The 26,507-nt window shown below is 56.6% G+C and overlaps 13 protein-coding genes across 13 annotated transcripts in view; 6 read left to right on the plus strand and 7 right to left on the minus strand.

Annotated features, from left to right (window-relative positions):
* Positions 1 to 1,210: 1,210 nt before the first annotated feature.
* Positions 1,211 to 4,122, plus strand: CCM_06931 (alpha-amylase, putative; the record flags this gene model as incomplete). Its single annotated transcript, XM_006672069.1, has 9 exons — positions 1,211 to 1,249; positions 1,293 to 1,445; positions 1,493 to 1,757; positions 1,840 to 2,024; positions 2,084 to 2,350; positions 2,403 to 2,670; positions 2,733 to 3,135; positions 3,207 to 3,545; positions 3,618 to 4,122. The coding sequence occupies 9 exons, from the start codon at positions 1,211 to 1,213 to the stop codon at positions 4,120 to 4,122; spliced, it is 2,424 nt and encodes an 807-aa protein (XP_006672132.1).
* Positions 4,123 to 4,247: 125 nt separating this feature from the next.
* Positions 4,248 to 5,597, minus strand: CCM_06932 (dihydrouridine synthase 4-like protein; the record flags this gene model as incomplete). The annotated part of the gene is made up of 4 exons (XM_006672070.1): positions 4,248 to 4,845; positions 4,913 to 5,240; positions 5,311 to 5,492; positions 5,560 to 5,597. 4 exons carry the CDS (start codon positions 5,595 to 5,597, stop codon positions 4,248 to 4,250), a joined length of 1,146 nt encoding a protein of 381 aa, XP_006672133.1.
* A 1,205-nt stretch (positions 5,598 to 6,802) lies between these two features.
* CCM_06933 (IBR finger domain protein) lies at positions 6,803 to 9,135 on the minus strand (the record flags this gene model as incomplete). Its single annotated transcript, XM_006672071.1, has 2 exons — positions 6,803 to 8,252; positions 8,303 to 9,135. 2 exons carry the CDS (start codon positions 9,133 to 9,135, stop codon positions 6,803 to 6,805), a joined length of 2,283 nt encoding a protein of 760 aa, XP_006672134.1.
* A 767-nt stretch (positions 9,136 to 9,902) lies between these two features.
* CCM_06934 (fumarylacetoacetate hydrolase family protein) lies at positions 9,903 to 10,978 on the minus strand (the record flags this gene model as incomplete). Its single annotated transcript, XM_006672072.1, has 5 exons — positions 9,903 to 9,945; positions 9,998 to 10,087; positions 10,141 to 10,241; positions 10,287 to 10,904; positions 10,964 to 10,978. 5 exons carry the CDS (start codon positions 10,976 to 10,978, stop codon positions 9,903 to 9,905), a joined length of 867 nt encoding a protein of 288 aa, XP_006672135.1.
* Positions 10,979 to 11,405: 427 nt separating this feature from the next.
* On the plus strand, positions 11,406 to 14,090 carry CCM_06935 (uncharacterized protein; the record flags this gene model as incomplete). Its single annotated transcript, XM_006672073.1, has 2 exons — positions 11,406 to 11,483; positions 11,976 to 14,090. The coding sequence occupies 2 exons, from the start codon at positions 11,406 to 11,408 to the stop codon at positions 14,088 to 14,090; spliced, it is 2,193 nt and encodes a 730-aa protein (XP_006672136.1).
* A 267-nt stretch (positions 14,091 to 14,357) lies between these two features.
* Positions 14,358 to 14,951, plus strand: CCM_06936 (uncharacterized protein; the record flags this gene model as incomplete). Its single annotated transcript, XM_006672074.1, has 2 exons — positions 14,358 to 14,507; positions 14,607 to 14,951. The coding sequence occupies 2 exons, from the start codon at positions 14,358 to 14,360 to the stop codon at positions 14,949 to 14,951; spliced, it is 495 nt and encodes a 164-aa protein (XP_006672137.1).
* Positions 14,952 to 15,077: 126 nt separating this feature from the next.
* On the minus strand, positions 15,078 to 15,368 carry CCM_06937 (molybdopterin synthase small subunit CnxG; the record flags this gene model as incomplete). Its single annotated transcript, XM_006672075.1, has 1 exon — positions 15,078 to 15,368. One exon carries the CDS (start codon positions 15,366 to 15,368, stop codon positions 15,078 to 15,080), a length of 291 nt encoding a protein of 96 aa, XP_006672138.1.
* Positions 15,369 to 15,864: 496 nt separating this feature from the next.
* On the minus strand, positions 15,865 to 17,240 carry CCM_06938 (dynactin subunit, putative; the record flags this gene model as incomplete). Its single annotated transcript, XM_006672076.1, has 2 exons — positions 15,865 to 17,151; positions 17,202 to 17,240. The coding sequence occupies 2 exons, from the start codon at positions 17,238 to 17,240 to the stop codon at positions 15,865 to 15,867; spliced, it is 1,326 nt and encodes a 441-aa protein (XP_006672139.1).
* A 665-nt stretch (positions 17,241 to 17,905) lies between these two features.
* Positions 17,906 to 19,463, plus strand: CCM_06939 (uncharacterized protein; the record flags this gene model as incomplete). Its single annotated transcript, XM_006672077.1, has 2 exons — positions 17,906 to 18,395; positions 18,445 to 19,463. The coding sequence occupies 2 exons, from the start codon at positions 17,906 to 17,908 to the stop codon at positions 19,461 to 19,463; spliced, it is 1,509 nt and encodes a 502-aa protein (XP_006672140.1).
* A 183-nt stretch (positions 19,464 to 19,646) lies between these two features.
* On the minus strand, positions 19,647 to 22,261 carry CCM_06940 (exocyst complex component Sec10; the record flags this gene model as incomplete). The annotated part of the gene is made up of 2 exons (XM_006672078.1): positions 19,647 to 22,012; positions 22,066 to 22,261. The coding sequence occupies 2 exons, from the start codon at positions 22,259 to 22,261 to the stop codon at positions 19,647 to 19,649; spliced, it is 2,562 nt and encodes an 853-aa protein (XP_006672141.1).
* A 372-nt stretch (positions 22,262 to 22,633) lies between these two features.
* On the plus strand, positions 22,634 to 23,710 carry CCM_06941 (Di-trans-poly-cis-decaprenylcistransferase-like protein; the record flags this gene model as incomplete). The annotated part of the gene is made up of 3 exons (XM_006672079.1): positions 22,634 to 22,729; positions 22,779 to 23,181; positions 23,229 to 23,710. 3 exons carry the CDS (start codon positions 22,634 to 22,636, stop codon positions 23,708 to 23,710), a joined length of 981 nt encoding a protein of 326 aa, XP_006672142.1.
* A 41-nt stretch (positions 23,711 to 23,751) lies between these two features.
* Positions 23,752 to 24,765, minus strand: CCM_06942 (DNA repair family protein; the record flags this gene model as incomplete). Its single annotated transcript, XM_006672080.1, has 3 exons — positions 23,752 to 24,331; positions 24,376 to 24,644; positions 24,691 to 24,765. 3 exons carry the CDS (start codon positions 24,763 to 24,765, stop codon positions 23,752 to 23,754), a joined length of 924 nt encoding a protein of 307 aa, XP_006672143.1.
* A 514-nt stretch (positions 24,766 to 25,279) lies between these two features.
* CCM_06943 (tRNA (guanine) methyltransferase Trm5) overlaps positions 25,280 to 26,507 on the plus strand; it is a gene marked incomplete at both ends in the record, with an annotated part of 1,682 nt that continues 454 nt past the window's right edge. Inside the window, 5 exons of the mRNA XM_006672081.1 lie at positions 25,280 to 25,285; positions 25,342 to 25,615; positions 25,672 to 25,773; positions 25,824 to 25,901; positions 25,952 to 26,469. Coding sequence (XP_006672144.1) covers positions 25,280 to 25,285; positions 25,342 to 25,615; positions 25,672 to 25,773; positions 25,824 to 25,901; positions 25,952 to 26,469 — 978 coding nt within the window. The remainder of the gene's footprint in view (positions 25,286 to 25,341; positions 25,616 to 25,671; positions 25,774 to 25,823; positions 25,902 to 25,951; positions 26,470 to 26,507) is intronic.

The raw sequence follows: 26,507 nt of genomic DNA on the forward strand, positions 1-26,507 counted from the left end.
GGCAGTGATGTACCGCAGCAAGCTACAGAAGTATTTCGAAAGCCCTAAAGCTATAAATGCTTGCTTTTTAAGAGAGGTTTGTTAGTTTTTCTGTACCGGCTACGTTGTGGCTTTGAAACTGGACAGGATGCACTCCCTAGGACCGGCCTCTCCCATGTGTCCATCGATCGCATGGCGCGTCCAGCAGAGCAAATGATAGTTCCCGTCCGGCGCGGCCCTAATCTTCTTCGGCAGTTTGCGTCTGGTGGCGGGTCTAGGCATAATGCCGGCCAAAAAGTGGTTCGATATAACGAGGTGAACAATATGCTCAGCTGACTCGGGCTTCTGCGGCGCGGGTACCGAGCATGAGTTATGAACCACTCTGATTTATTCGCAGGAAGATTGTCAGGGCCATCTTCCGTTCGAACCCACCCTTTGGTTATGGCATTTCCGGACGTAGTCAGGTGCATATAGATCTGAGTTGTAAGTCCCTACCTAAGTAATGGTAGCCATCCCAACCATTGACGCTGGCAGGGCGCTCCCACTCTTCGCAGTAACCCTCACAAAGTCACCGATCAAACTTTATGTAGTTGGGAAAGGAACGTCTTCTGCATAAAGTCAATCGGTCAATACGAATGCGTTTCCTCCCACGCGCTTATCATACCATACCAAAATTTAGTGTTTCAATACCAGTTCTTTATCGAATCGTCCACTACGGGAATTACACTGCTGAAAAGAGCCGCTCAAGGGTCGCCATGCGGATAGCCCTAGAAATCAAAACATGACAAGAGAATATAAACCTCCCTGCTATAAAGGTACCACCAAGGGCATCGTTGCGCCACATCCGAATGCGCTGCCAAGTCGTCGCTGGTGCAGCGCCACTTGTGGACACGGCAATGCGATTCGGGGCGACGCCTTGCCGGACGACTCGGGAGGACGTTTTCGGTAGATGAACTCCACAGACTGATTCGCCTGAGATTGTTCGGCGCTACTCACCGGCTGCCGTGCCCGCCGACGGTGCGCAGCATTCTGAGATGATCCAACATAGGGCCGAAGCAGGAGAGATGGTTGACTAGGGTGAATTCAAGCCAAACCGTGCGCCCTAGCATTCTGTAAGCCTCATCCTCGAAGCATTATACCACTACAAGCAGTTTTGACGGGGCAGGGTAAGCATACGAGTTCTAGTCAGCTTGCCAGGTAAAGTTGTCGCGTGACAAGTGATGGCCCAAGCATGGAGATATGCAACGGCAGCGCAGCGGCATCAGCTCGGGTCGGTGACGTGAAGGGGTCTGTGGGTAGAGGTCCAATCCCAGGTTGGGAGCTCAGGCTGGTCAGAGAATATCCCGCAAACTAGTTATCGTGGGAGTAAGCTCTTCACCACCTCATATCGTGAGATGCTGCAAGACCAGCTAGGTGATGCACGACATGCGGCGGCGCCGCCCAAGGCTTACCCGCGGCCGGCCAGAGTGCGACTGCACATTGCTACGTGCCCCATGCGGGAGCGTTGTAGTAGTGCCGCTCGCTTGTACAAGGCTGCGGCCACTCTGCCGTCGCATTACAGCCCGGCACCAGACACAAGGCACAAGGTATGGTGATATCGCCGATGGGCTTCCTCAAGCAGGTGGCTGACATAGACGCGAGCTGCGATGACCAAGGGCTGCCCAGCTACGCGTCTAGCGTTGGCCGTGCAATAGCGGTGACAGATGATTTGAGATTCTACATTTCCAATCTCGCCGTCTTCTCAAAAATACACATTTTGGAAACACGTTGTGTTTGGAGTACGGAGTACTTGGGGCGACAACCCGTCGGTCCGAGAGGCCGACTAGCGGACTGCAAGCTGGGTAACAAATGCGGAGAAAGGGTGGTCTAAGGCCGCCATCGCAGAAGATCACTTCTCCATCCTGCCCAATGAGAAGAAGAATCAAGAAACAATTGACCGTCATACTGGTATTAGGCGGCGCATCCGAGTAGCCCGATGGTCCTTGGGCTCCTACGCCATCCCCAGCCTGAGGAGGGGTTCGGACAATGGTCCGGAGCTCGATGGCGTTGCCCGCTACCCGCAAGCGCAGATGCTATTTAAACCCCCCTCCTCTCGTACTCGCAGCTACGCTACCGGTTTCTTGGTTTTTCTCTCCTTTCAAAGGACGAAACCACCGGCGAGATTCTCACAATGCCGGGCCAAAAAGATCAGCTGAGAACGTGGTGGAAGGAGAGCGCCGTTTACCAAATCTACCCGGCCTCCTTTCAGGACTCCAACGGGGATGGTGTCGGCGACCTCAAGGGCATCATCTCACGAGTCGACTACCTCAAAGAGCTCGGCGTAGATATTGTATGGCTCTCTCCCATCTTCAAGAGCCCGCAGGTGGACATGGTATGCACCCCCTCCCCCTAGCTTGGGCGAGATGTGAAGCTGACGGATGCAGGGCTATGATGTCAGCGACTACCGTGCCATTCACCCGCCGTATGGTGATATCGCCGATGTCGACACCCTCAAGGACAAGCTCCACGAGCGGGGGATGAAGCTTGTGCTGGATCTGGTCATGAACCACACCAGCGACCAGCACGAGTGGTTCCAGGCATCGCGCAAGTCCAAGGATAACCCGTACCGAGACTGGTACATCTGGCGCCCGCCGCGCTACGACGCCCACGGCCAGAGGCAGCCTCCCAACAACTGGGATAGCCATTTCCAAGGTGAGCGACCCTCGAATCAAGCCCCCCCTCCCAGCAACCCTCCGCTCACACACAAGCCGCAGGAAGTGCGTGGGAGTACGACGAGGCCACCGACGAGTACTACCTACGCCTCTTTGCCCGCGAGCAGCCCGACCTCAACTGGGAGAACCCCGCCGTGCGCGCCGCGTGCTACGACACGACGCGCTTCTGGCTCGACCGCGGCGCCGACGGCTTCCGCCTCGACGTCATCAACTTCATCAGCAAGGACCAGCGCTTCCCCGACTCGGACAGGGCCTTTGCCAAGGGCACCGAGTACTACGCATGCGGACCGCGTCTCCACGAGTACCTCAAGGAGCTGGGCGCCATCCTCCAAGAGTACGACGCGTTCAGCGTCGGCGAGATGCCGTGCGTCGGCGACGAGCAGGAGCTCCTCAACGCGGTCGGCGCGGACCGCGGGGAGCTGAGCATGATTTTCCACTTTGAATTGTACGTGCTGCTACGAAAACCGTGTCCTTTGGGTGCGAGTATCACCTTTGTGCTAACTGCGCGCGTGGCAGCATGGATCTGGACCACGGCGCCGAGGGCAAGTTCTCGCCTAAGCAGATGACGCTGGGCGAGATCCGCCAGACGCTCAACAAGTGGCAGCGCTTCATGTACGACAACAACGGCTGGAACGCGCTGTACCTGGAGAACCACGACCAGCCGCGCGCCGTTAGCCGCTTCGCCAGCGACGCCCCCGAGCACCGCGCGGCCAGCGCCAAGATGCTTGCCGTCTTCATGGCCTTTCAGGCCGGCACGCCGTTCATCTACCAGGGCCAGGAGATTGGCATGACCAACTTGCCCAAGGAGTGGCCGATGGACGAGTACCAGGACATTGACTGCCTCAACCATTGGAAGTACGTCGCCCGCTTTCCTTGCCTCCACAAGTAGACGGGGAAAAAAAACTGACTGTATATACCCCCTCTCAGCCTCCGCAAAGACGCCGCCGACGAGGCGACCAAGGCCGCGCTCAAAGTCGAGTACCAGAAAAAGTCGCGCGACAATGCCCGCACGCCCATGCAGTGGGACGGCACCGCGCACGCCGGCTTCACCACCGGCGACGCCAAGCCGTGGATGCGCGTCCACGACAACTACCCGCAGGTCAACGCCGCGGCGCAGGTCCGGGACGCGAGCTCCGTGTACGCCGCGTACCGCGCGGTGCTGGGTGAGCGCAGGGCGCGCAAGGACATTTTCGTCTATGGCGATTTTGCCGCGGTCGACGAGACGCACGACAAGGTGCTAGCGTATCGGCGCACCGCCGCCAACGGGGACACGGCGCTCGTCGCCTGCAACTTTTCTGCCGACGCCGTGACGTGGGCCTTTGAGGGCGGCACCCCGCGCGAGGTCGTCTTCTCGCCGACGGGCAAGACGACGGCCGACGTTGACGGGAAAGTCGAGCTCGGTCCGTACGAAGCCATTGCTTTGTTGCTGTAACCCCGGGCTTTGTCGTCCCTGCCGAGACGCATACTACATTTATCTCTCTAAATAAACTATAATCATATAATCATAAACTCATCCCAACCTCATTTATATATGCTCGCGAAATGGTACCCCATCATCTACCATAGATCGCGCCGTAAGCCCCCGGCCCGCCCCGTGTGCTCCGCAATCTTGTCATCCAAGAAATCGACCAGCTCCGTCATGTCCGTCATGCGCGCAAATGCCAGCCTTTCCTTCTTGCTCAGCAGCGCGCTCTTGTCCGGGCCACAGCCCGGGCCGCACATTTCCTGCACGTGGTGCACGGCGTGCTTGACGGGCAGCGGGGCGCGCGCCGCGCGCACCATGAACCGCTCGACCGCCTCCCACGGGCACGCCGCGTGGCCGGCAAAGAGCGCCGGGTTGGCGAGGAGGCCCCGCGCGGACATGAAGCCGGCGATGTGCGTGTTGCTGGGTGATGGCAGCGGTGGCGCGTCGTCGTCGTTGTCGTCGCCCTTGGTGGTGAGTGTCGGGAGGACGGGGAGGGCGGCAAGGTCAAAGACGTCGCCGGAGAGGAGGATGGGAAGGGTCGGGGCGTACTTTGCGGCAAGCATCTCGAGGGCGTCGGTACGGATGGGCGTGGTCGACGGCGTGTTCCGCGTGCGCGGGTGAATGGTGAGCCAGTCAATGTTGCGGTGGTGAGGGTCCCCGATGACGGTGTCGATGAAGTCGATGGTTTTTCTGTCCATCATGTCAGCCTGTTCTTCGTCTTCCCCCCCCCCTCAATGCCTTTCTCTCGTTTTCTTACCTCAAGTCGTCGTGCACCCGAATCTTGACGCTCACGCTGCGCCCCTTGGCATCCTCGACGTCAGCGTCCGTGCCGCCGACGGCCCAGCCGTCGCGAGCCAGTCGCCCGCGCGTCGCCACCACCATGTCACGCACCAGCTCGCGGCGGTTCATGAGCGCCGCGCCGAGCGTCTCGGCGCACGCCCAACCCTGCGGGCACCCGCAGTTGAGGTCCACGCCGGAGACGTGCGGCGCGGCGAGCGACGAGGCGCGCGCGAGCTCCGTGGCGTCGTTGGCACCAAACTGCAGAATCGTGACTGGTTGCGGGCCGTCTGTGCCAATGGTGAGGTCTAGTAACACAGGTTAGGAACAAAATCTGGTATACATCTTTGGGTTGAATTCCTGGGGACGCAGGTTTACCGCTGTCTCGCGCAAAACTGCTGCGGTTAAACTCCTTGGCGAGAATCATGGGCGTCCAGCACAGGTCCACGCCGTAGTGGTGCACCGTCTGGCGGAAGGCGAGCTTGCTGTAGCGCACCATGGGCGCGCATGCGTATAGGAACTTGTTCTGCTTGCGACATGCCTCGAATATCTTCAAGGGGCTGTTTCCGGAGTGGCGGTTAGCACGACTGCCAGTGTTGGATGAAGCCGTTTGCAAGGTTGACTCACTGCGTTGTGGGCAGGCTGTCCGCCTCTATGCTCCCCATCCTGCCTCTCTGACTATCAAATAGAATATACTGTAGCAGCGCAGTACTTGGTTCAGAGTCATAACTTGTATGCACGTTTTGTCGCAAGCGTCGTATGTGTTTGAATAGCTCAGATTCAATCGTCGGATGGCAACGTCAAAAAGTGAGACTCGGCGTAGCAAAATGTAGATCCACACCTAGGTAGGTAGGTAGACCTTAGACTTATTTAAGTGATTGTCCTATTAAAGTGACGCTAATATAGCAGATTTAGTGGTCATCAAGGTAGATAATAATACTGCATTTTGTTTCCGATAACTACCTAGTACCTTAGTACTAAGCAATTTATTATATTTGATTTAATTAGTGGCCGACTTAAGGTGGTAATTTGTGCAGCACTTGGACACCACCACATTTTGTCGTGTAAATACGCAGCTATACGTATCCTTCTCGCTTCGAGTCTTCGCCGTCACACAACAGTGGCATTCCATCTGACAATTCGATCTCACCTCTGCAGGGCGTTCCACAGCGCCAAGGCAGAGTTCACCGCACTTGATGGTAAGGGATCGCTCGCCACAATGCACATATCCATCGGAGACCCTGGTCAAAGTTACATTATATTCGACAAAGATATCGATGCCTGTAGAAGTGATGAAAGCTGACCCCTGCTGGCAGATGGATTTGAATTGTCTGAACGAGAAAGCCACCGCAGATTGAAGGGGGCGGCTGAGCTCTTGAAGGACTATGTGAATGTAATCTTTGACACTTCATCCGTTTGTACCCTAAAGCCACGTATTTAAAGTCTTTTACCAAATAATAATAATATAGGAAAATGAAGCGAAACAAGGTGGTAAATACAATCATACCTCTCAAAGCGATGAACATTCCGTTACCGCAGTACCGTGCCGGAAAGGATAAACAGGACAAATTAGCTGCGCCTCCCCTGCCATTGCCTGACAATTGACCAGATCCTGTGGTTTAAATATCAGCAGTCGGATTCAGCAATAATCAATCATCACGGCCCTATAAGCGCCGCATTTGACCTGGACAGCAGATTGATTGATCTTTAGTCGGTTGGCCTGCACTGTTCAATACGTCTTGCCGACTTATACACGCATTACCGAGTCTGCGGTGCCTCTGTACGAGATGATGCCCATTTAGTCCACTATTATACAAATTGTCTATTTGCAAATGCTACACACAAAAACGCCATAAAATGCTATAAATCGTCAAACAGCCAACCCTACACCATTGGGCGTTTCTGGCCGTGGCGCATCCAGATCAATGCCAAAGAGGCTATCCGCATCGCCCACCATCTCGGCCGCCTCGGCCGCCGCGAGCAGCACGCCCCGCTCGACAAACACCTCGCGCATCCAGCGGTGCTCGGCGACGATGCGGCGGGCCAGCTCGGCCTGCATGTCCTCGTGGCGGCCCTGCAGGCGGTGCCGGGCGCTGTACATGAGCTCCTCGCGAATCGTCCGCTCGTCCTGCAGCTTGGTGCGGTACGCGTCGAGCTCCTCGGCCTGCCACGCCTCCCAGCGCTGGTAGTCGCGGTCCATGCGCTGTCGCAGCAACAGCATGGCCGACTCGACCTCGTCCGCCGCCGCCGCCGCGTCGCGTTCGGCCCAGTACGCTTCCAGCCGCGCCTCGTAGTCGCTCTCCGCCGCGCGCTCCTTGGCCGCGCGTACGGCGAGGTCCGCGTCGCGGCGAGCTTCCGCGTCGGCGGTGCGCGTGGCGATCTTTTCCTCGATCCCCGCCAGCTCCGCCTCCTGTTCCCGTGCCAGCGCCGCTTCCTTGTTCGCGGCGTCGGTGGCCAGGTCCGTGCCGTCGGCCTCCTGCTGCCGCTCCACGATGTCCACCTGCGTCTCGTGCAGTGTGTCCATCATGCGCGCGAGCTGCTGGAACTTTACCTCGACCGTCTGCCGGCGCAGGATCTCGCCGCGCGCGCGCTCCTTTTGCATCGCGATGCGGTGCTGCTCCTGGATCTCGGCCTCGCGGCGCTCAAGCTCCTCGATCTGGGCGAGGATCTGGCGCAGCTCCTCCGACTCTTGCGCCTCGCGCCGGCGCCGCTCCTGGCGCCGCACGTCCGCCGCCACCTTGAGCTCGGTGAGCTGTGCCATGGTGCAGGAGCAGGTGCACCAGCGGCGGCAGCAGACGTAGCAGAACTGGTAGCCGCAGCGGCACGTCATATGCTGACACGCCTCGCGGTGCTCGACCAGCGCGCGGCACTGCGAGCAGCGCTTCCAGCCTTCCTCCTCGGCGAGCATGTTGGTCATGTTCATCTCCTGGTCCTCCGGGCACTCGTTTTTGCCGTGCGCCGGCCGCCGGCAGATGGTGCACGTCGAGTGGTTTTGGGCGCAGCGGGCGACGCGCTTGGCGAGGTTGATATTCTTGGGCGGTATCAGGGCCGAGCATTCGGGGACGTGGCAGTACACGCGCTCGGCGATGGGCACCTCCCATTCGGATCGCCGTTCTTCAAACGTCCTTTTCAAGTCGGTGGGGATGTGGTGCAGGACTGTGCGGAACGGAATTTGGTTCAGACAGCACTTGGGCGGCCATTGCTGCTCGTTGGCGCAGGCGGCCGTGATGAGACGGACGAAGCATTCGTTGCAGTAGCTATGGCATACGACTTTGACCACGTCCATTTTGGCGAAATCGTCGAGACAAGAAACGCATTCACTGAAGTCATGTCAATCGTGTGTTCGGCAGCTCAAAAATTTTCCACGTACACTAATTCCTGCGTTTCCGGGACGCGAACAGTTTTGTTTCGCCGTAGCTTCTGGAGCGTCTCCTGCGTCTCTGGCGCAGTGGACTCGACATTGGCTTTGCTGAGGCGATTTTCAAGATCTTGCAGAATCGCCTCACGGGCCTCGCCAGCCGCGGCACTTTCTCCCTTTTCATAGCTCCGCTGAAAGAGCTTCCGGAAGCCAAACTTGCGGCGCTTGTCTACCTGCCCCTGGATGAAGCTACGTCGTGAATAGAGCGACGCTGTATCGCAGTCCGGTCTGAGCTCGGCTGGGGAAGTATCGATTTCCTTTTCCTTCTTCGGTCCGTCCATGTTAATGGGAAGATACGGTTCCTTGTTCTTGGCGGCCTCGAGCGCCTCGGCCTCTTCCACGACCTTGCGCGCGGCCTCGTCCTCCTCTTCCCGGCGCAACTGCTGCGCGACCCGTTCCTGTACATTGGTGATGGACTGTGGGATTATTTCGGTCAGCGGCTCCGAGAAGACTTTGGAGGCGTCGGCGAGTCCAGGTGGTGGGCTGTATTGGCGCCAGTCGACCTCGTCGTCCCCATCGCCGACCGATGCTGTCTGCGTCTGGTGTATGGCATCGTGGTGTTTTCGCAGCCACTCGTTTTGCAGCTGCGCGAGGTATTCTTCGGGGTTCTCGACGATGTCGGCCAGCGCTGTGCTGTCGTACGCGCCGGGGAGGGCGGGCCGCGACGCCGACGGTGCCACGCCGCCCATAGGAGTGCTAGTCTCCGGCGACGCGCTCCCGTCTTCGGCAGGGTCAACCAGCGAGCTTCTTTTGGCCGTGTTCGTTCCGAGGATGCTGATTTTCATGGCGCGAAACGGCGACGGTGTGCATCCGACAAGCAGTCAACTGTCGTCTCCGGGCAGCAGTTTGTTGGCTATATGCGTTGCGCCGCCCGTCCGTGCTTGTAACGGATCGGCGCGGCGGGCACACGAGCTGCGTTTGCGTCCATGGCTAAAACAGCCTTGCGGGACGGGGATCCATGATGTAAATTCAAAGGCTAAAAACACCGAAAGAGCAGGCTAGACGACGCCCCAGGGCGCCTCACTGCATGTCTGGGCGTTGTCCAAGTCCGTGGCCCAATCCTGACGGGGAATTGGGGCGCGTGCTGTTGCGGCTGAAAGAGATGCCCACTCTGCTTTGCTCGCGAAACGCCCATACAAGGAACAAGCAGCATCGGAGCCGCTATTAATGGAAATAGAGAGTAATGGTGGCTTTTCCCGCCACATTGCACGGGAACTAAGTTATAATGTTAGGCTGCTGCTTTGCGCCCGGCTGGGTGGGCAGTGCACGCTTCTGGAATGCAAGCCACGTGATGCGTCTATCAGATGTTTCATTTCGCTCCCTAGTTAGCTACCTCGCATTAAACTTGATTCAAACTTATCATCACTCTACATCGAAATGAACTCTACGCTACGACTCCTACGATGCTGTCCATTTCCGATGTCGACCAGACACGACGGGGGCTTCTATTCTTGCCCGTCATGCCCGCGACACCACATCTCACACCGCCGCGAATAAGTGTATTGACGTATCAGATTCTCGTGATAGGCAATGTACATCCATCCATCGCCGCCTATATTTTGGCATAGTTCTTTGCAAACTCGACCCTATTGACACTGGGGCCGTTAGTATGTGGGTATGTGTGTGGCTTGGTGTTTGGGTGCTTACCAGGTACCGACATGGTCGAGTCCGACTTCCACAACATCGCCGTCCTTGAGCCATAATTGTGGTGAGCGTCCCATTCCAACACCGGCAGGTCTGAGCGGTTAGACAGCAAGTTTGTGCGTACAGGGAAATGATGGTAGACGTACGTCCCGGTAAAGATGAGATCCCCGGGCATCAAGGTCACGCCTCGACTGAGGAGCGAAATGGTCTCCTTGACGCCAAAGATTTGGTCGGCAGTGTTGCCACTCTGTCAAAGTCAGTTTGAGTCTTTGCCAAAAGTATGTCGACTTACTTGTAGTGTCTCGCCGTTGACCTTGGTCCAGATGGAGAGCGATTGAGGGTCCTCAATCAGCTTGGAGGAGACAATGCCAGGACCATACGGTGCCCAGCCGTCAAAGCCCTTGCCATGAGCCCACTGGTTTCCGTGCTTCAACTGCCAGTCTCTGTGAGACAGGTCGTTTCCCACAGCATATCCAAGAACGCACTCGAGAGCCTCGGACTCGGGCACGTCCTTGCACTGCTTGCCGACGACAATGACCAGCTCGCACTCGTAGTCGAGACCGTCCATCTCCTGGGCCATGTGAGGAACAGGGATGGGGTCGGTGGGACCAGACAGGCTTGTGGGAGGCTTGAAGAAGAGGACAGGGTACTTTGGCTCGGGAAGCTTGTTTTCTTTGGCATGGTCGGCGTAGTTGAGGCCCAGGCAGCGGACGGTGCCGGAGTGTGCTGGTGCTAGGGGTGGGAGAAGGGTGCGGATATTGGCGGTGAGATTCGTGACTTGGTGTTGACCAAAGATATCTCCCTCGATAATCCGGGCACTCTGGGCCTTGGAAATGTCCGTTTCTCCGTCGGGGAGGATGGCGTCGCCATAATAGGAGTGTCCATCGTGGGCGAGGAATCTAACAAGCCTCTGTTGGCAGCATCACTTAGCAAGAGTGGGTTGGAAGTGTATTAACGAGCTAAACTCACTGAAAAGGAAGACATTTTTATTTGTTGATTCAGTGGAGAGTATGAATGATGAAATGTGTGATTATTTGAGTAAGGGGAATGGTGATGCTTTTATAGTTGATACTATGTACCTACCTGTTTACAGCGCGAATAATGATTTGTCGGAGATGACTCGGTGACGGTTGGGCGATGAATTCCTGTCTCCCACAGGCAATTAATAAAGTGTACCTCATACCTTAATTGCACCAAGCTCACCAAATGCAGGCAGTGAACCCGCTATATTCACCAGCGCTGACCCGTTCGCTGGAGCATCCCTCGGCACCTCAGGCCAACCAACCCGCTAGCGCTGACAGGCACATCATCGACTGACACTGACATGGGTGTCCATTTCGACCTCTAACCACCACTCCTTCCATCACGACACACGGCTGCACCGGCACTTCATCTGCCGCCAGTCAGCACAATGCGCCTCTCCGGCCTCCAGAAAGAGGTTCTGGGCCTCTACCGCCACTGTCTTCGCGAGAGCCGCAAGAAGCCCGAGGTATCTGCGCTGCCCCCTTCGCGCCAATGACGACCGAGCTTCGGCTGCCATTCCGGCTGCAACACCATTAGCACCGCTTGACTAACATGCTATTTCTTTTTTTACTAGGCCACTAGACCACATTTTAAAGCTTTTGCGAGGTGAGCTCGTTTGCTGCCTTGTCTTCGTCGAGGCGTTTGCTAATGACCTGGTCCAGGGCAGAATTTGCAAAGAGCATCCGTATTGACAAACGCGACTTTGCAGCCATTGAGTTTCTGCTGCGCAAGGGGAAACGCCAGCTCGAGACGTACTCGTCTCCGGGAATCAAGGATATCCGATAGCCGTGCTCCTGCCCTCGCCATGCCTAGCCTCGTGCCGTGGCTCGGCCAACTGCTGTCCTCTCCTGCCGGGGCAGCTCTCGCCGCCATGGGCAAATGGCCGCCCGCCCATCCTCTCCGCAAACCTTGCATCAGTGCTGTCTGCACTCCTTTTTTCGTGCTATCCCATGCTTAGGCTTCGTTATCACCCAACATTCTTCACAAAGCTCATCCACCCGCCCCTGGCCCAGAGCTTAGCATGGCCACTCTGGCTTCCATCCCGGAAGGCGGCAACCCACGGCACTTCGCCCATTTCAGCAAATTAAATGACTTGAACAATACCTCTACCAATAATCATCGTCCTCACTCCAGAACCTTTGCTGCACCACGACGTCATGCTCGCTCTCGCTATCAAAGACCCGAGAGGATTGAGACTTTCCCAGCTCGGCCCGTCGCAGCCCGAGGGTCGCCGACCAAAAGCACCTTTGCTAATATTCACACCACGCCCGAGGCTGCGTCCGAGGAGCACGCTGAGCCATCCGACTCCTCGTTTGACTTGGACTCCTTCCCTATCCCTCCATCTACGTCGTCGTTCTTATCCACCTACGGTGCCAGACCACCGGCAAGCTCTGGCTCATCCTCATCCATGGCAACACATGAGAGATCTTTACATCACGGGTACAAGGCATCGAAATCTCGACGCTACCATCATCAAGTGGATGGCACAAAAGATCCCGCCAGCTCAACAAAACGGGCTTCGGTAGACTCGGCGCTGGTGGATGCCATTGCCAGAAATCTCGTTCAGCAGTTTCGTTTATCGTCTGTCGGCCGGTGCAGGCAGCACCATACGAAAACACATGCCCCTGCCGATCGCTCTGATGAGTCGCAAAGTTCGAACAAGCAGGATGCAGTCGACCACTTCGCCAAAGACCTTGAACGATATGCCAAGCGTTGCGAGGAAAGAGAAGCTCGCGTCCCCAGAAAACAATCTGCTTCAACTCTCCGAACTGTTTCAGCTCTTTTACCGTTTCGTTCCGAGTTTGAGACTGCTGGCCTCGCCGTGACGTCCAAAGACCAAGCGAACCGTATTGACAGTTACATCACCAAGGCTGTTGAGGCGAGGGCACCGCCAGAGGCAGGGCCGTCTAGCAAGTCGAAATATTCGAAACCAGTCGCAGGGAAGCCTTCCCAAGTGGACGGATTTAATGACACGGACCCCAGTGATAGTCCCAACACGGAAATTTCTTTTGCGCCTACCAACGGCATGGACGAGTGGCGCTATGCGATGATTGACGAAGTTCCAAAGAAGAAGAAGAAGAAGAAGAAAGCAAATACTACCCCTGGCAAAAAGCCCAGGAAGCACTGTCTCTCTTGCTTTGATCACAGCCCTTCCACAGTAACAGAAGCTGGTTGGGCTCAGCCTCAAAAGCTGCCGACTGCCCCGATGCCAAAGTTCCGTGGTGGTATAGGGCCTCCTCCCCCCGTTCCCCCACCGCCGGTGCCGCCTCAGCGACCGCCTCGCCCGGAAGTTGGATTGCTTGACGAAGAACCTGCAGCAGGGCGACATGTAGCACCGGAGAACTTGACTTCTAAGAGCCATGCTATCAGTCCCAAAATGCTGCCTTCGTACCCACGTCAACAAGACAAAGGAAAGTCGCCAAACGTACGCAGGCGAGGATCACCCCATCCGCATATCCTGCCTGCAAAATTGAATAGATCTCCGATCAAGAATAAACGCACCAGCTCCAAAAGGCATATACCGCATGAAACTACGTCCAAACAATATGACAGGACTCGACGACAAATGACCCCTCTTGACTTGAAGAGAGCTGTCGAAGGAACCAAGGATGGACCAGAGCCCGAAAACTTGGGCCATTCAAGGGCTCGAGATGCACGACCCGATACTATCGACCACATTGGTATTTGCTGTAGGAGCAACAGAGGCGTGCCGTCACGGGCAAATGCCAGGCCAAACATCCCTCGCCGTACCTCGTCCATGGCCCAGTTTATGATTTCTTCCAAACTTGACTATGACGACAGGGAAATTACGGATCGCGATGTACTTCGGGGTCTTCACATCGCAGCATCAGCCGCCTGCGACGAAGAAGTCGATGCATTTGTTCGAAACGAAACTGGCCTCCGCATTCGCCGTTTCCTAGCGGACCTCATGACTCTGGAATCGTTAGCGGTCAATCCCCCAGTAGACAAGAAGCAGTGGGCTCGTCAGCGACGAGCAGACATGCGAAAGCTGAAGCAACAGATGCGACGTTCTCGCGAGCTTAACAGCCTAGGGCAGGCGAACTTTTTATGAGTTTGTCATTATTGAGTCGCCATGGAGGAAGGCGTGTATGAATAGGCACAGTGGCGCGCAAACCATTCTTTGTATAATACCATGGAAATGCTAGCGTTAACAGCTATTAATATTATATCGCGATTCATCTGATGTGATTGTGCTGAGTCCTGGTGTGTGGCTTGCGCAGTCAGTCGCAGCATGTGCGCAGCCCCGCACCACAGCCGTTCCGTTCCAGAGAGATGATTGCCGCGTCACTTCCATCATTCTTTCATCAACTCGCCATCCATGGACGCTTCCATCAACCTCCAGGCCGTCGAGGCGGCTCGCAACAATTTTACCGTCGCCAGGAGCGACTTTGAGCATTTCCTGCGATGCTGGGCGCAGCAAGACTGCAACGGCTGCATCAACACGGCCGAGTGTTCCTGGTGCCCTTTTGTACGTTTTTGCTTACACCTGACACACATAATCGAGACTTTTGACAGAAAATTTACTTCCAACTTGTTCTTTCTTTTTGGCTATCAAAGATGATGAAAGCTAACTGCATACCACGGCAAAAAGTCGTGGGCTTGCGTGCCCAACAAGTACGAGCCTGCGTTCCTGGCGCCCCTCTACCACGACGACGTGTGCCCCGCGCGCGCTGAGCGGTGGGAGCTGCGCACGCGGCCGTTTGGTTGCCAGGCCTCGACCTACACGGTGCTCAGCACGGGCGTGGCCGTGGCCGCGACGCTGCTGGCGGTGCTGCTGCTCTGGCTGCTGGGGCTGGCGCTGCGACACGTGCGGCGACGGAGCAGGAGCGCGAGACGGCAGTGGTTTGTGGCGACGTGGGCGCCGGACGGGCAGCGTGGTGATGAGACGCAGCCGTTGCTGGTAGGCCGATGAAGCGGGAGACCACGTGTGGAGGGGGCGGGTTTTGTTTTTCTTTCGGCCATATTTCTCTCATGTAAGCCCCGGCAGATGGATTTTGTTTTCAAAGCATGTTTTATGGTTGGCGGGAAGGAGCGCCCATCAGCCGGAGCTGACGGGCGGGATTATGGCCACCTCGTCAGCGGCCTGGATCACGACGCCAGCATCGTCGATGCCGGGTTGGGGCACGTCTACGTAGTCGAGGTTGACCGTCACGAGGCACGAATCCAGAACGCGGGCGCGGATGCCCGGGTGCCGCCGCTCGACGGCGGCCAGCAGCTGCGCGAGCGGCACGGGTGCGGGAAACGTCTCGCTTTCACGGCCCGTGTACGAGCTGGCGGCCGCAAAGTACAGCACGGTGCATTGACCGGTCGAAGCAGCCGTCGCAGACATGTCGACTTAGTAGCGAGTTCTTTTTTTTTGCTTTTCTCTGGGTTTTCTATGTTTTTCTTTTCGGAAATAGTTAGCAAAACTTGTTCCCCATTGCAGCGAGCATTTAAGAAATGTGAAAAATAGGGTTTGGATCAGAGATCTTGGTGATCAAATTTGACATCAGTGGAGTCAGGTAATACATGCTAAAAGGCATCATTTCCAAACAAGAGGGGTGCATGGGCAGAGAAAATGAAGATGGTTGTTACTTACAATTTCAGATGGTGGTGGTTGTAGAGAGGAAGAAGGAGGAAAACTGAGCTGGCCGCAAATTTAAATCGTGTTGCCCATGATGTGGGGCCACGCAACTCCCTGCCCAGTAGCTAGGTACCTTGGCAGGTATGTACTAAGAGCGAGCATGATGGATGGAATTGTGTAAATTGAACTGTTTTCATGTATAAAAAAATGTCCATCAAGAATTGACCATGGGTATCGCTCCAATGCTCTCGCTACCAAAACTTCAGCCCAGCTTAGCCATGCGCTCTTCCAGGTCCTTGACCCATCCCTCCATGACCGTCATGTTGCCCTTGACCGTGGCGCCGCCCTCCGCCATCGTCTCCTCGAGCTTCTGCAGGCCCTCCCGCCACTGCTTCAGCTCCGCCGCCGTGTCGGCCTGCCTCTGCTCCAGCTGCTCCATCGTGTGGCTAGCTGCGGCCGCATCCGCGTGGATGGCGCGCAGCGAGCGCAGGCGGTCCAGCAGCGGCGGCAGCATTGGCGCCAAGCTCTCAATCGTCGGGAGCACGCCGTACAGGGCATTGATCTTGGTCTCCTGCTCGGCCGCACCGTCCCCCGGTGGCAGTGCCTGTATGTGGGGGCCGCCCTTTCCCAGCTCCTCGCGCAGCGCCTTGGCCTTTTCGCGGGCGTCGTTGAGCTCATTCTGGTCCGAGGCCAGCGTGCGGACGCGGCGGCTGATGGCGTCGAGGTTCGCGGTGGATGCTTGCGCCAGTGTGGCAATTTGCTTGTCCATGTTGTCGAGGGTGGGTAGGATGGCACGCGGCAGGCCACCCGCGCCCGCTTCGGCGGACAGGGAGGAGCTGATGCCCAGACCCTTTTCGAGGGCGAGCAGCCGGCGGTCAAAGTCGGCTGCTTTTGCGAGCGCGTGTGTCTGTTCGTACGCCGGCGCGTAGGTAATGGTATACGTAGAGCTTCCGACGTCTTCCTCGGTAGCGTCCTTGTCGGCAGGGGTTGCCGTCTTGGTTGGTATCGTCTCGTGGGTGATGGTACTGGGCATCGACATGGTGGCCAGCAAGTCGCTCAGGGACTGCAGTCGCGTGTCGTCTTGCGTGTCTGGGGAGGCTTTGAGCTTGGCATATTCGTCTTTTGCTTCTTGTACCTCGCGCGTCAGCCGTGCAATGCGCCGCTCTAGGCTTTCCTCGTCGTCGTCTTCGGATAGATCGCCTAGCTCGGTAGTTCCGTCCTGTAGAATCCGTTGGCGACGGCTTGAGGCCTTGTATGACTTGCGCTTTCCATCCACGCGATCAGAAAAGTCGACGCCGTCTGTGTCGACGGCAGCGGGCTCGAATCGCGAACGGGCGTCGCCAATCCGTAGTCGGGAGTGCGAGATGCCGTCCGTGTCGTCTTCAACATCGTAAAACTCATCGTCCGATTGCGTACGGGCGGCTGTGGTCTGAGAATAATTAGAAGGGGTCCATATTGCCAAATAGGCATATAGCTGTGTACGCACGGGTATCGTCGAGTTGTCGTCTGTCAATTCAGGTGTCTCGTAGATGTCTGGAGCCGAGAGGTCCTGCGATGCGACTATTAGCCCTGAGCTTGCTGTGAGAGCAAAACTCATACCAAGTCTGGTAAATTTGCATATTTTCGGTTGAGCGCCATTGTGCCACGCGCCAATCCTCCGTTGTGCAGGTGTTGATGTCTCCTTGAAGCTGTGACAAAGCGGTTATAGCGGTCTAGGGGTTGAAGCAACCAACCCCACCACCTCGAGCTAGGTGCAAGCCATTGGCAGGAAGCAGAGAATACTTGAGCTGTGCACGGAACAAAAATAATTTCTGGTTTCGTGGTATGAAGTAGCAATCAAGGGCTCAAAAGCAATCACATGTCTTGTTTCACTATCCAAACATTCAATTACCAATCACTGGTCTGTATCTCGCCTTGTACCAGTTGCTTTGCACGCACGTTGAGGCAGTACACGGTGCAACATGGGTATTTGGCTCCAGTAAAAATATGCCATAAATGTGTGTAAATACATATATAGCTTTCCTTGTGACAGCTCATAAATTACTGTAGGCCAGTTTTGATCTGAAAGAAAGGTTGCAGCTTGTCAGGCATCTAACTACCTAGGTATGAAGTTGCAGTACTTATCGCCCCACATGCGCAACGCGTCTTCCGGCGCGCATGATGAAGCCACGCCCGTCATTAACCTTCACTTGGTGCGCCATCATCCGCAACGGTCAGCGCCGCCCAATATGCAATAATTGAATCCGGAAATACGCGGATGAGTGTACCACTCTGAGCCGAATAGTGACAGCTCACCCGCAGCCATGAGCAGACGAGTAGGCTTGACTGCCAACGCTCCTGGCTTGCTCAAGACTGTGGGCAATCGCCCGCGGCAGGTGAACCCTCCCGTCGCCGACGATGCTCCGCCAATGTCCACAGATGATGAGGATGATACGATTAGCGAGGGGACAGCTCAGGCTGCTAAGGCCAGCGACCGAGCCGCCTCTCCCAAGCGCATAGTTCCGACTCGGCGGCCGTCACCGTCGGACAGCGACTCTGAATTATCCGCGGCTGACAGGTCACGGCGGGCCGCTATCCAGCCAACTTCATTCGCGCCAAAGAAACCGCCAGCTGCAGAGATTGTAAAGAAGCGGAAGAAGGTGTCTCCAGAATATCTGGAACGTGAACGTCCGAAGGCCCAGGATAAGTTGAAGCCAGGAAACCATCTTAGGAACAAATGGGGCTTCACAGGCAATAAAGTGTCCAAATCTACCTATGGAAAACAACCAAGAAGCTCACAGAGCAGCCAGCCAGGTTAGTTGCCATTACAGTCGCCTGCGCCGTGCCTCACTAACATGCGCAGGCTCGTCACAAGGTAGCAACACACTTCGCGTTTTCAGCTCATTAGAAAGTCCACAAAAGAAGAAGCCTTCAAAGTTTATTGTGCCAGGAAAGAACATACTCTCATCGCCCCTCAGCTCTCCTAGGAAACTCTTTACCGATCTGAATGGCAATGCTGATAGCGACGATGAGGACAGCATTCTTGCGCCGTTAAAATCGAAAAGAGGCGCCAAAAAGGTCATCAAGAAGAGCAAAAAGAATAAATCGCCGCCCTCTTCACCACCACGCGCAGTGTTCAAACTACCAGAAAACTTCTTGGACAAGTCACCAAGCGAGCGAATACCCCTGGGGGACGCCGCCGACATGTCCAAGCTCTCCGACGACGAAGACAGCCAGGACGACGCTGGCAGTCGGCCCCGATTCAAGGTGCCCGACGACCTTCCCGCGCCGCCCCCCGCCGCCAAGTGCCCCTGGTGCGGCGAGGAAGTCGACCGGGCGCAGCTCGACGAGTTTGGCCAAGGCAAGCGCCTCACCGTGCGCCTGCAGACGCGCTTCTGCCAGCTGCACAAGCAGCGCGCCGCCGCGCAGACATGGCGCGACCGCGGCTACCCGACCATTGACTGGGACGCCATCGAGGCGCGCTTCGCCGCGCACAGCGACCACCTGCGCGCCGTCGTCGACGGCGCTGCCGCCGCGCGCTCGCACTTTCGCACCCTGCACGCCCGCAACATCGAGGCCGGCCGCGCGCGCGCCATGAAGCAGGAGGAAAACTTCAACCCGGGCTACTACGGCCCGCGCGGGCTCAGCGCCATGGGCGACTACCTGGTCAGCGCGTTTGGGGATGCCTTGAAGAAGCGCGCGGTCGACGACCGCGTCGTTGCCGGGCGCGGATCCGCAGCGTTTATCCAGGCCGTGCTGGTTCCGGAGCTCGGCGTGCGCCTCATAATGGAGGACTTGAAGCTGTCAGAGGCCGCGGCCAGGCAGGTCTTGGAGGAGAGCAAAGCCCTGGGCGAGCTCGTACAACCAGAAGTGGAGAGATAGCTTGGGGTTGCTGGCTCGCGTAGGCCGCAGCAGATTTATAGAATTGTACATGGAAATCGCGTCATGGGCGTCATATATCCAGCTGGGACGGGGGGTTTTCGTCACTTTATTTCGGGATCCTATCTTTGCATTCATAATCATACATATATTTCCTCCAAAAGAACAATACCCCATCTTCGCTCGTTATAACCCGGCCAGCATGCTCTGGATGCCGACCGACGAGGCGTCATCCCGGCGCTGCACAAACGCCTGAAAGTCGGCCTTGGAGAGCTTTCCGCGCGCGGCCGTCTGTCCGGGCGCCAGTCCGCGCGACTTTTCGCGCAGCGCCTCGGCGCCGACGATGAAGAGGGAGCCAATCTCGGTGAGCAGCTCGACGGCGAGGCCAATGTCCTTGGCGAGCGGCCAGTCGCGCATCATGGCCACGTACTTGGCAATGTCCTGCGTCACCATGAGGCCGCCGGTGGCGTTGACCTGGAACTTTTTGAAGTGGTCAAAGAGCAGCCGGTGCAGCTCCGCGGCGAGCGCGCTAAAGAACTTTTCCGCGTTCTGGCCGTCGAGGGCGGCCGCCGCGTGCTTGGCGGCGCGCCCGAGAAAGGTGCAGGTCGTCAGGCAGGTGGGCGTCTGCAGGGACTCGAGCTCGACGTCCTTGGGGCGGAAGTCTTGCTTGCGCTGGCCGCTGAGCGTCTTGGCGACGTAGTTGACAATGACGTCGATGGAGATCTTGACGACGGCGTTGGTCTTCTTCTCAATGTCGTCAATGGCCTGCTTCTTCTGCGCCTCCATGCTCTTGCGGACCGTCGTGTTGGATTCGGCGAGGCGGATGAGCACCGTGCTAATGAAGCGGTCCATGATGGCGGATATGGTGACGGCAGGGCGGATCGCGGGCAGATACGCCATGTCGGGCTCTGTTTTGGAGTGCTCGAGCATGGTGGCCTGCATGTGTGCGGCATCCAGTGCCGTCTGGACGTAGACGTGCCCCATGTTGGTGAGCAGCAGGTGCAGAAAGACGCTCATTTCTTTGGGCGTCTCGACCGCGGTGCCCAGCTCCAGTGTGCGCTGCACACTCTCGGCAAGCCACTTGAGCATGCGCTTGGCGTTGGCCACGCTCAGGGTCCCGTCGTCTTCGGAGAGCTCGATTTCATTCTTATTGTCCTTTTCCGCAATACCAGCGACGCGCAACATGGTAGCTTTTTGTGTCGGTGTCAGGTCCGACGAATCAAGACGCTCCAGGTAGGCGTCTTTGGCTGAGGCCATCAGCTGCGTGCCCTGTTGGGCGAGAGAGGCCATGAATCCAGTCGGTGCCTTCTTTTTGCGTGAGTGGTACATTGTAAACTTGAAAAGTAGCGAGCTGTACATTTCCTCGATGCTCTTCTTTTCTCTCTCAATGTAAAGATTGCCGACGAGATAGGGGACAAACAGCTCGTCCACTTGCTGGTCGAGAGTTTGCGCAATCTGACCAGAGCAAGGCTCTGGATGCTCAGTAAGACCATGAGTCTTAAGGTCCTCAATCAAAGAGCTAATGTAGCTGCGGGAAGAATGAAGTGAGCGCAGGAAAGCCAGCGACGATACCGTATCAGCCTTGTCTAGAACCTGTTCTAAGCGCTGCTGGATCGACTGTTGGAAAACACGCTGGATAAACTTGGTCAGGACTGTTTCGTAATAGGGAAATGCTCGCTTGATGATGAATGATTCTTCTTGCATGACAATTTTGACTTCGTCAATGAGCGATTGCAAGCTGGCTTCGACGCCAGGGGGAGTAGCATCAGGGTCCGCAATGGGCTCCCAGATGTCTTTATCAGCAATCACTTCGTCATTCATCAGCTGGTCACGATCAATGAAGAACTGATGCTGATTGACAAACGCCGCAATGACACTCGCCCCGCCATTGAAGTCGTACAGCACCCTTGTGCACTCCATCATGTCGTCAAAGTTTTGCTTGCGGTAGCTGTTGTTGAACTGTTGCAGGAGGTCTTGCTCGAGTGACTCGCAAAACTTTTCAAGAATTTCTCGCGTATTGTGCGTCTTCCCTCCAGTTCCGTTGATATTGCCGTTCGCGTTGCCATTCCCGATAGAGCTGTTGCGGTGGCCGTTGGTGGTGCCCCACGACGCAGGGTCGAGCTGCTGGGAGATGCGCATCAGCTGGCGGGAAATGACAGCACAGCGAATCTTATTCTCGGCACCGCCCTGCCGGCGGATTTCCTCAAGCGACGCAAGCTGGCCGCCGTCGCTGACTTCGCTCCAGCACTGGATAAGAAATTGGGCGTCCTGCGCGCGCCGTCGCTTGCGGTCCAGGTCCTCTAGTTTTTCACCAATCTGCACGGCCACGTTGCCTTCGCCGTCGGCTTTGTTCTGCGTCTCGTAGTTGTTCGTCTTGCTGGGGGCGGCGGCCCCGTCGAGGGCCTCAAAGGAGCTCATGGATTCGTCGAGCTTTCTGCCTAGGGTATCAAGTGTCTGGTCGTGCTGAACTTCTGCGCGTCGCACTTGGGATAGGAGCTCCGACTCCTTTTCTTGTAGCTCGTCCCCGAGCATAGCCAACTGGCTCAGCGCATCTAGCAAAGGTGTCAGCGGGCGGCGCGAGGAGTAAGGTCGACCGCGTGCGTACTCTCAAAGGTGCGAATGAGCGGCTTCGCATCAAAGGCTGGTTGCGCCGGGCCCGACCTGCGATTGATTGGCACGGCGCTCTCGGCCAGACTGTCGACAAAGTCGCGTACGATAAAGTCCTTGTTGGAGAAGTTCTCGAGGGTGAAGCTGGGGCCCTTGGGGAAGAGGCTCTTGGCCCCGATGCTGGTTCGGTCCATGGTGAGACGCGGGCTTGGGCGCGGCCCGGTTGCCTACATGTGCCGAGCCGTGGCTTCTTGATTCAGATTCAATGCTGTGCTTCTGTCCCAGTCCTGGGGATCTGTTGCCGCTTGGCGCTGTTGTGTAGATGCGGGTGTCACTGGTGCTTGGAGTTATGGAGGCGCGCAGAGAGCTCAGCCCCACCACTAACTGGATGTGGCTCCTGCGCCACACTCATAGACGCAAGCACATGTCCAGCTTGCCACTATTCTTTTGGACAGCAACGCTGTCTATCTCGCATCCCTTGTTCTGCATATCCTGTCTCTTCCCTTCGTTCCATTTTTCGTTCTATTCCCTCTGTCGATATTTTTCCATCTGCTGTTACAACCACAATGCCCGCCACCGCAACCGCTCGCAAGGCGTATCGCGCCGACGCAAAGGCCAACCATACGCTCTTGAGCGAGCAGGAGAGGGCGCGGCTGATCAAGGTACGTCGTCGGCTCGACGTCATCGCAAAGCTCCCTCCTAATTATACAGTCTCACTTGCCTCCCGTCAACGATATCCCGCCCGTCTCGAAGAGAAGCAAGCAACAAAAGTCGCACCTCGGCGTTCGCCGTTTCTTGAAGCATGCGCTCTTCGTCGTCGTCTTCGCCATCATGCATGGCATCTTCTCCCTCTACATCCGTCTGCGACAGGCCTGGAACATTGTGCGCTACCAAATATCGTCTGTTCTGTACTACCACCACGGAACTCCGGAATACATTCGCAGGGACGTCGCTGGGCTTCCGAAGAAGCCGAGCCACCTAAGCGCCGTTTTGCGTGCTGAGGAGGATAAGCGACCCAAGGCCGATCTTGAGCGTTTAATTGACGAGGCCGCTGAATTGGCTACTTGGACTGCCTGCACTGAGATTCCGATGCTTTCCATTTACGAAAAGACTGGTAGGAATGAGACGCACCTTTGAATGCTAGTCGCTAACCGTGTCTAGGAATCCTCAAGAAGCACATGCCCCGCGTCTACGAGGCCATCCTTGCCAAATTTGCCCTTTACTTCGGAACACAACATGCGTCTCTTTCTGTAACGTCACCTCACCGCGAGGCTCTCTCTACTCCCGCTTCGATGAGCCCCAACCCCGCCGGCCAGCTGCGAGTTCACCTGATTTCCGCGCAGGATGGCCGCGAGTCTGTTGTGGACCTGACCCGAACGCTCGCCGACATGTCCCAGAAGGGCAAGCTGTCGCCTCGCGATATCTCCATGGACCTGATCGACGCTGAACTATCAGAGGGCATTATGCCCGAGCCAGATCTGCTGATTCTATTCAGTCCCTATGTCGAACTCTCTGGCTACCCCCCTTGGCAGATTCGTCTCACTGAGATCTTCTGCCTGCAGGACAACGAGTCGTTCGGCTATCAAGTCTTTGTCAAGGCTCTCCGCAACTTCTCGAGTGCCCAGTTCCGTCGCGGCAAATAGATACCCCTCGCCCATCCCCCATAATACTCATTACATGCACTTCATTTTTTATTCCGCTGTCGCATCTCTCGCCGTGTCTTGTCCCATCGGTACACTGGTCCTCGGCCGACATTGTAGTTGTAGTAATTTTCTGTGCCATCTTTGGTCATGGCTCGACGAAAGGTAATGTTGATTCTTCCTCCGTCCTCACTGTTCTTGCCTGTCCTTTTGGGTATCGAGTGCAGCCAACGCGACTGGGTTGTTCCGCGCATCAGGACCATGGCTCCACTGCCCAGGGCGAGCTTGAGACTCTCTGGGGCCGTTTTGTGCTTCATGAGAAAGTCGCGCTGGGCCCCCAGGGAGAAGGAAGCGATGGCAGGATCTGGTCCCAGAAATCTCTCGTCATCGCTGTGGTAGGATATGCTGTCCGCGCCGGACGCGTAGTAATTGACGAGGCAAAAGTTAAACTGACACGCTGTAGCAGCCTCGGTAGATCTGCGCAATGTCTCGAGGCATTGCGGGATTGGTCGCGGGGGGTAGCGATGATAGCGGCTGTCTGCTACAAGCACCTCAGACTTTGCATCAACAACGCGGCCATTTTTGAATCGCGACGTTTCGTCTAGGCCAAAAACGGTTGTCCATCTGCTACATTAGCGACGTTGTCGAAGAATGCAGGTATGACAAACCTAGGTGTTTTTATGTCGGTCTCTATCCCACCACGCTTGATTTTGTACTGAACCCTATAAAACGGTAGTTCGGCCCTCAGAAACTCAAACAGCTGACGGGCCTGCAGTCTTGGGACGAAGGGATCGAAGTAGAGGAGATCAAGGTCCTTCTTGTCATCTATTGTCTGGCCAGGCTTCGCCGGCAAATTGGGAGGCAACAGCTCGTTGGCCAGAGACGCCGGAAAGTCGGCAATCTCGAAGGGATACGCGCTGTGCTGTAAAGTGGACGCCTGGACTATGTCAGCGGCGGCGGCATCCATTACGAGGGCGGCGTACTGGCTCAGCTTCGGCTTGACGCTGTTTCTTAGCCTGAGGTGCAAAAAAGGCATCCAAAGTGCGCTTCTCGGGCATTTTGATGATTCGAGTCACGAGAAAGTGGTGATGTAAGTGACAGCCTCGCGTGTGGGGCACAGGCACAGACAAATGACAAAATGATACTCGCTATCTAAATCTTGGGCGCATCGGGCTTCCGAATCGGGAAAGCAAACTATCCAACGTTTGATTTCGCTCTGCTTGTTCTATATATTACAGATGTGGTACATGTCTCATATTTCGCAGATGTGGCAGTTCTGTGCCCTTTAGTTGTGAACCTTTGCAGCTTATCTTGGCCGTGTAGCTTGATCAACCGTCACATCCGACGGAATTAAACCTTCTGGGCCTACTATTCTAACCATGTCTTTACACAATTCAGCCTTGCAGTATTCACACAAACGGCGTCATCACTTGTTCGACTTTGCTGATCAAAGACAGACCGCGATGACTGCCCGGTATTGACGTTGGAATTAGGTGGGGCCCGAGGCAAAAGCTGCGTGAGCCACCGAAATTCATTTCACGATTCACATCCCTGCCAGCATCTTTTCCAGACATGGAGGTGAGCAAAGGGACAACCGCGCGGCAAAAACACAAGCTAAATCGAATGCGTTGCAGGACGTCGTGCCCCAAGACATGAACCTCTTTCGCGCGCCCGCCGCGGCCAGGGCTGCCAAAACCCTGGACAGGGCCCTCTTTGCCCGCACAATACCGTCGGCCGCCGTCTCGGTGCGCGAGAACAAGCTGCTCTCCAAATATAGAAAGGAACTGGAACTCACAAAGGAGATGTTTGTGCTGCAAAACTTCCAGCAGGTGGCCCCGGACCCGGATCCTGCGCTGGCTGCCAGAGGCAACAAATGCCTAGTCCTCAAAACGCATATCAAGCCCCAGGGTACGCTCTCATACATGGACGGGGAGAAGAGCGGGTTTGGGCTGACGATTGCGCAGAACCGTCGACTTGGAGCCGAGAGCTCCAGGAGGCTTCCAAGAGGGGAGATCTCAAAGTGATTCCCTTTGATATCAATATCGACTACAGCCTGTGGAGTTATGGTATGGTGCTTACTCTCCGCCTCATAGAACGAATCTGCTGACAATGACAGTGGACGTTATGAGAAGCATCCTCCCCGAGGAGCTGCAAAACGAAATACCTAGCGGCTTTAACACAGCCGGCCATGTTGGTACGTCAACCTCCCATCCGCCGCGCCAAAACCTCCCACTCACATGACAGCTCATCTCAATCTCCGCGACCAATACCTACCCTACAAGCACATTATTGCCCAAGTCATCATCGACAAGAACCCCGGCATCAAGACTGTCATCAACAAGGTCGACAATGTCGGCACCGCGAGCGAGTTCCGCACCTTTGCCTACGAAGTGCTCGCCGGGCCCGACGACCTCCTGGTCGACGTCAGCGAGGCCGGCTGCCACTTCCGCTTCGACTACGCCAAGGTCTACTGGAACAGCAAGCTCGGGACCGAGCACCAGCGCGTCACCGCCCTCTTCCGGCCCGGCGAGGTCGTCGCCGACGTCATGGCCGGCATCGGCCCCTTTGCCGTGCCCGCCGGCAAGAAGCACGTCTTTGTCTGGGCCAACGACAAGAACCCGGAGAGCTACCGGTGTCTCGCCGACAGCATCCAGCGCAACAAGGTCGGTGCCTTTGTGCGCGCCTTCAACGACGACGGCCACAGCTTCATCCGCCGCGCGTGCGACGAGGTCCTTGCCGCCTCGCGCCGCGGTGAGGCCGCGGTGCTGCCCGCGCCGAAGATCTCGCGCAGCGCGCCGCC

This window comes from Cordyceps militaris, assembly GCF_000225605.1.
Source record: "Cordyceps militaris CM01 unplaced genomic scaffold CCM_S00005, whole genome shotgun sequence".
Classification (NCBI taxonomy): Eukaryota; Fungi; Ascomycota; class Sordariomycetes; order Hypocreales; family Cordycipitaceae; genus Cordyceps; species Cordyceps militaris.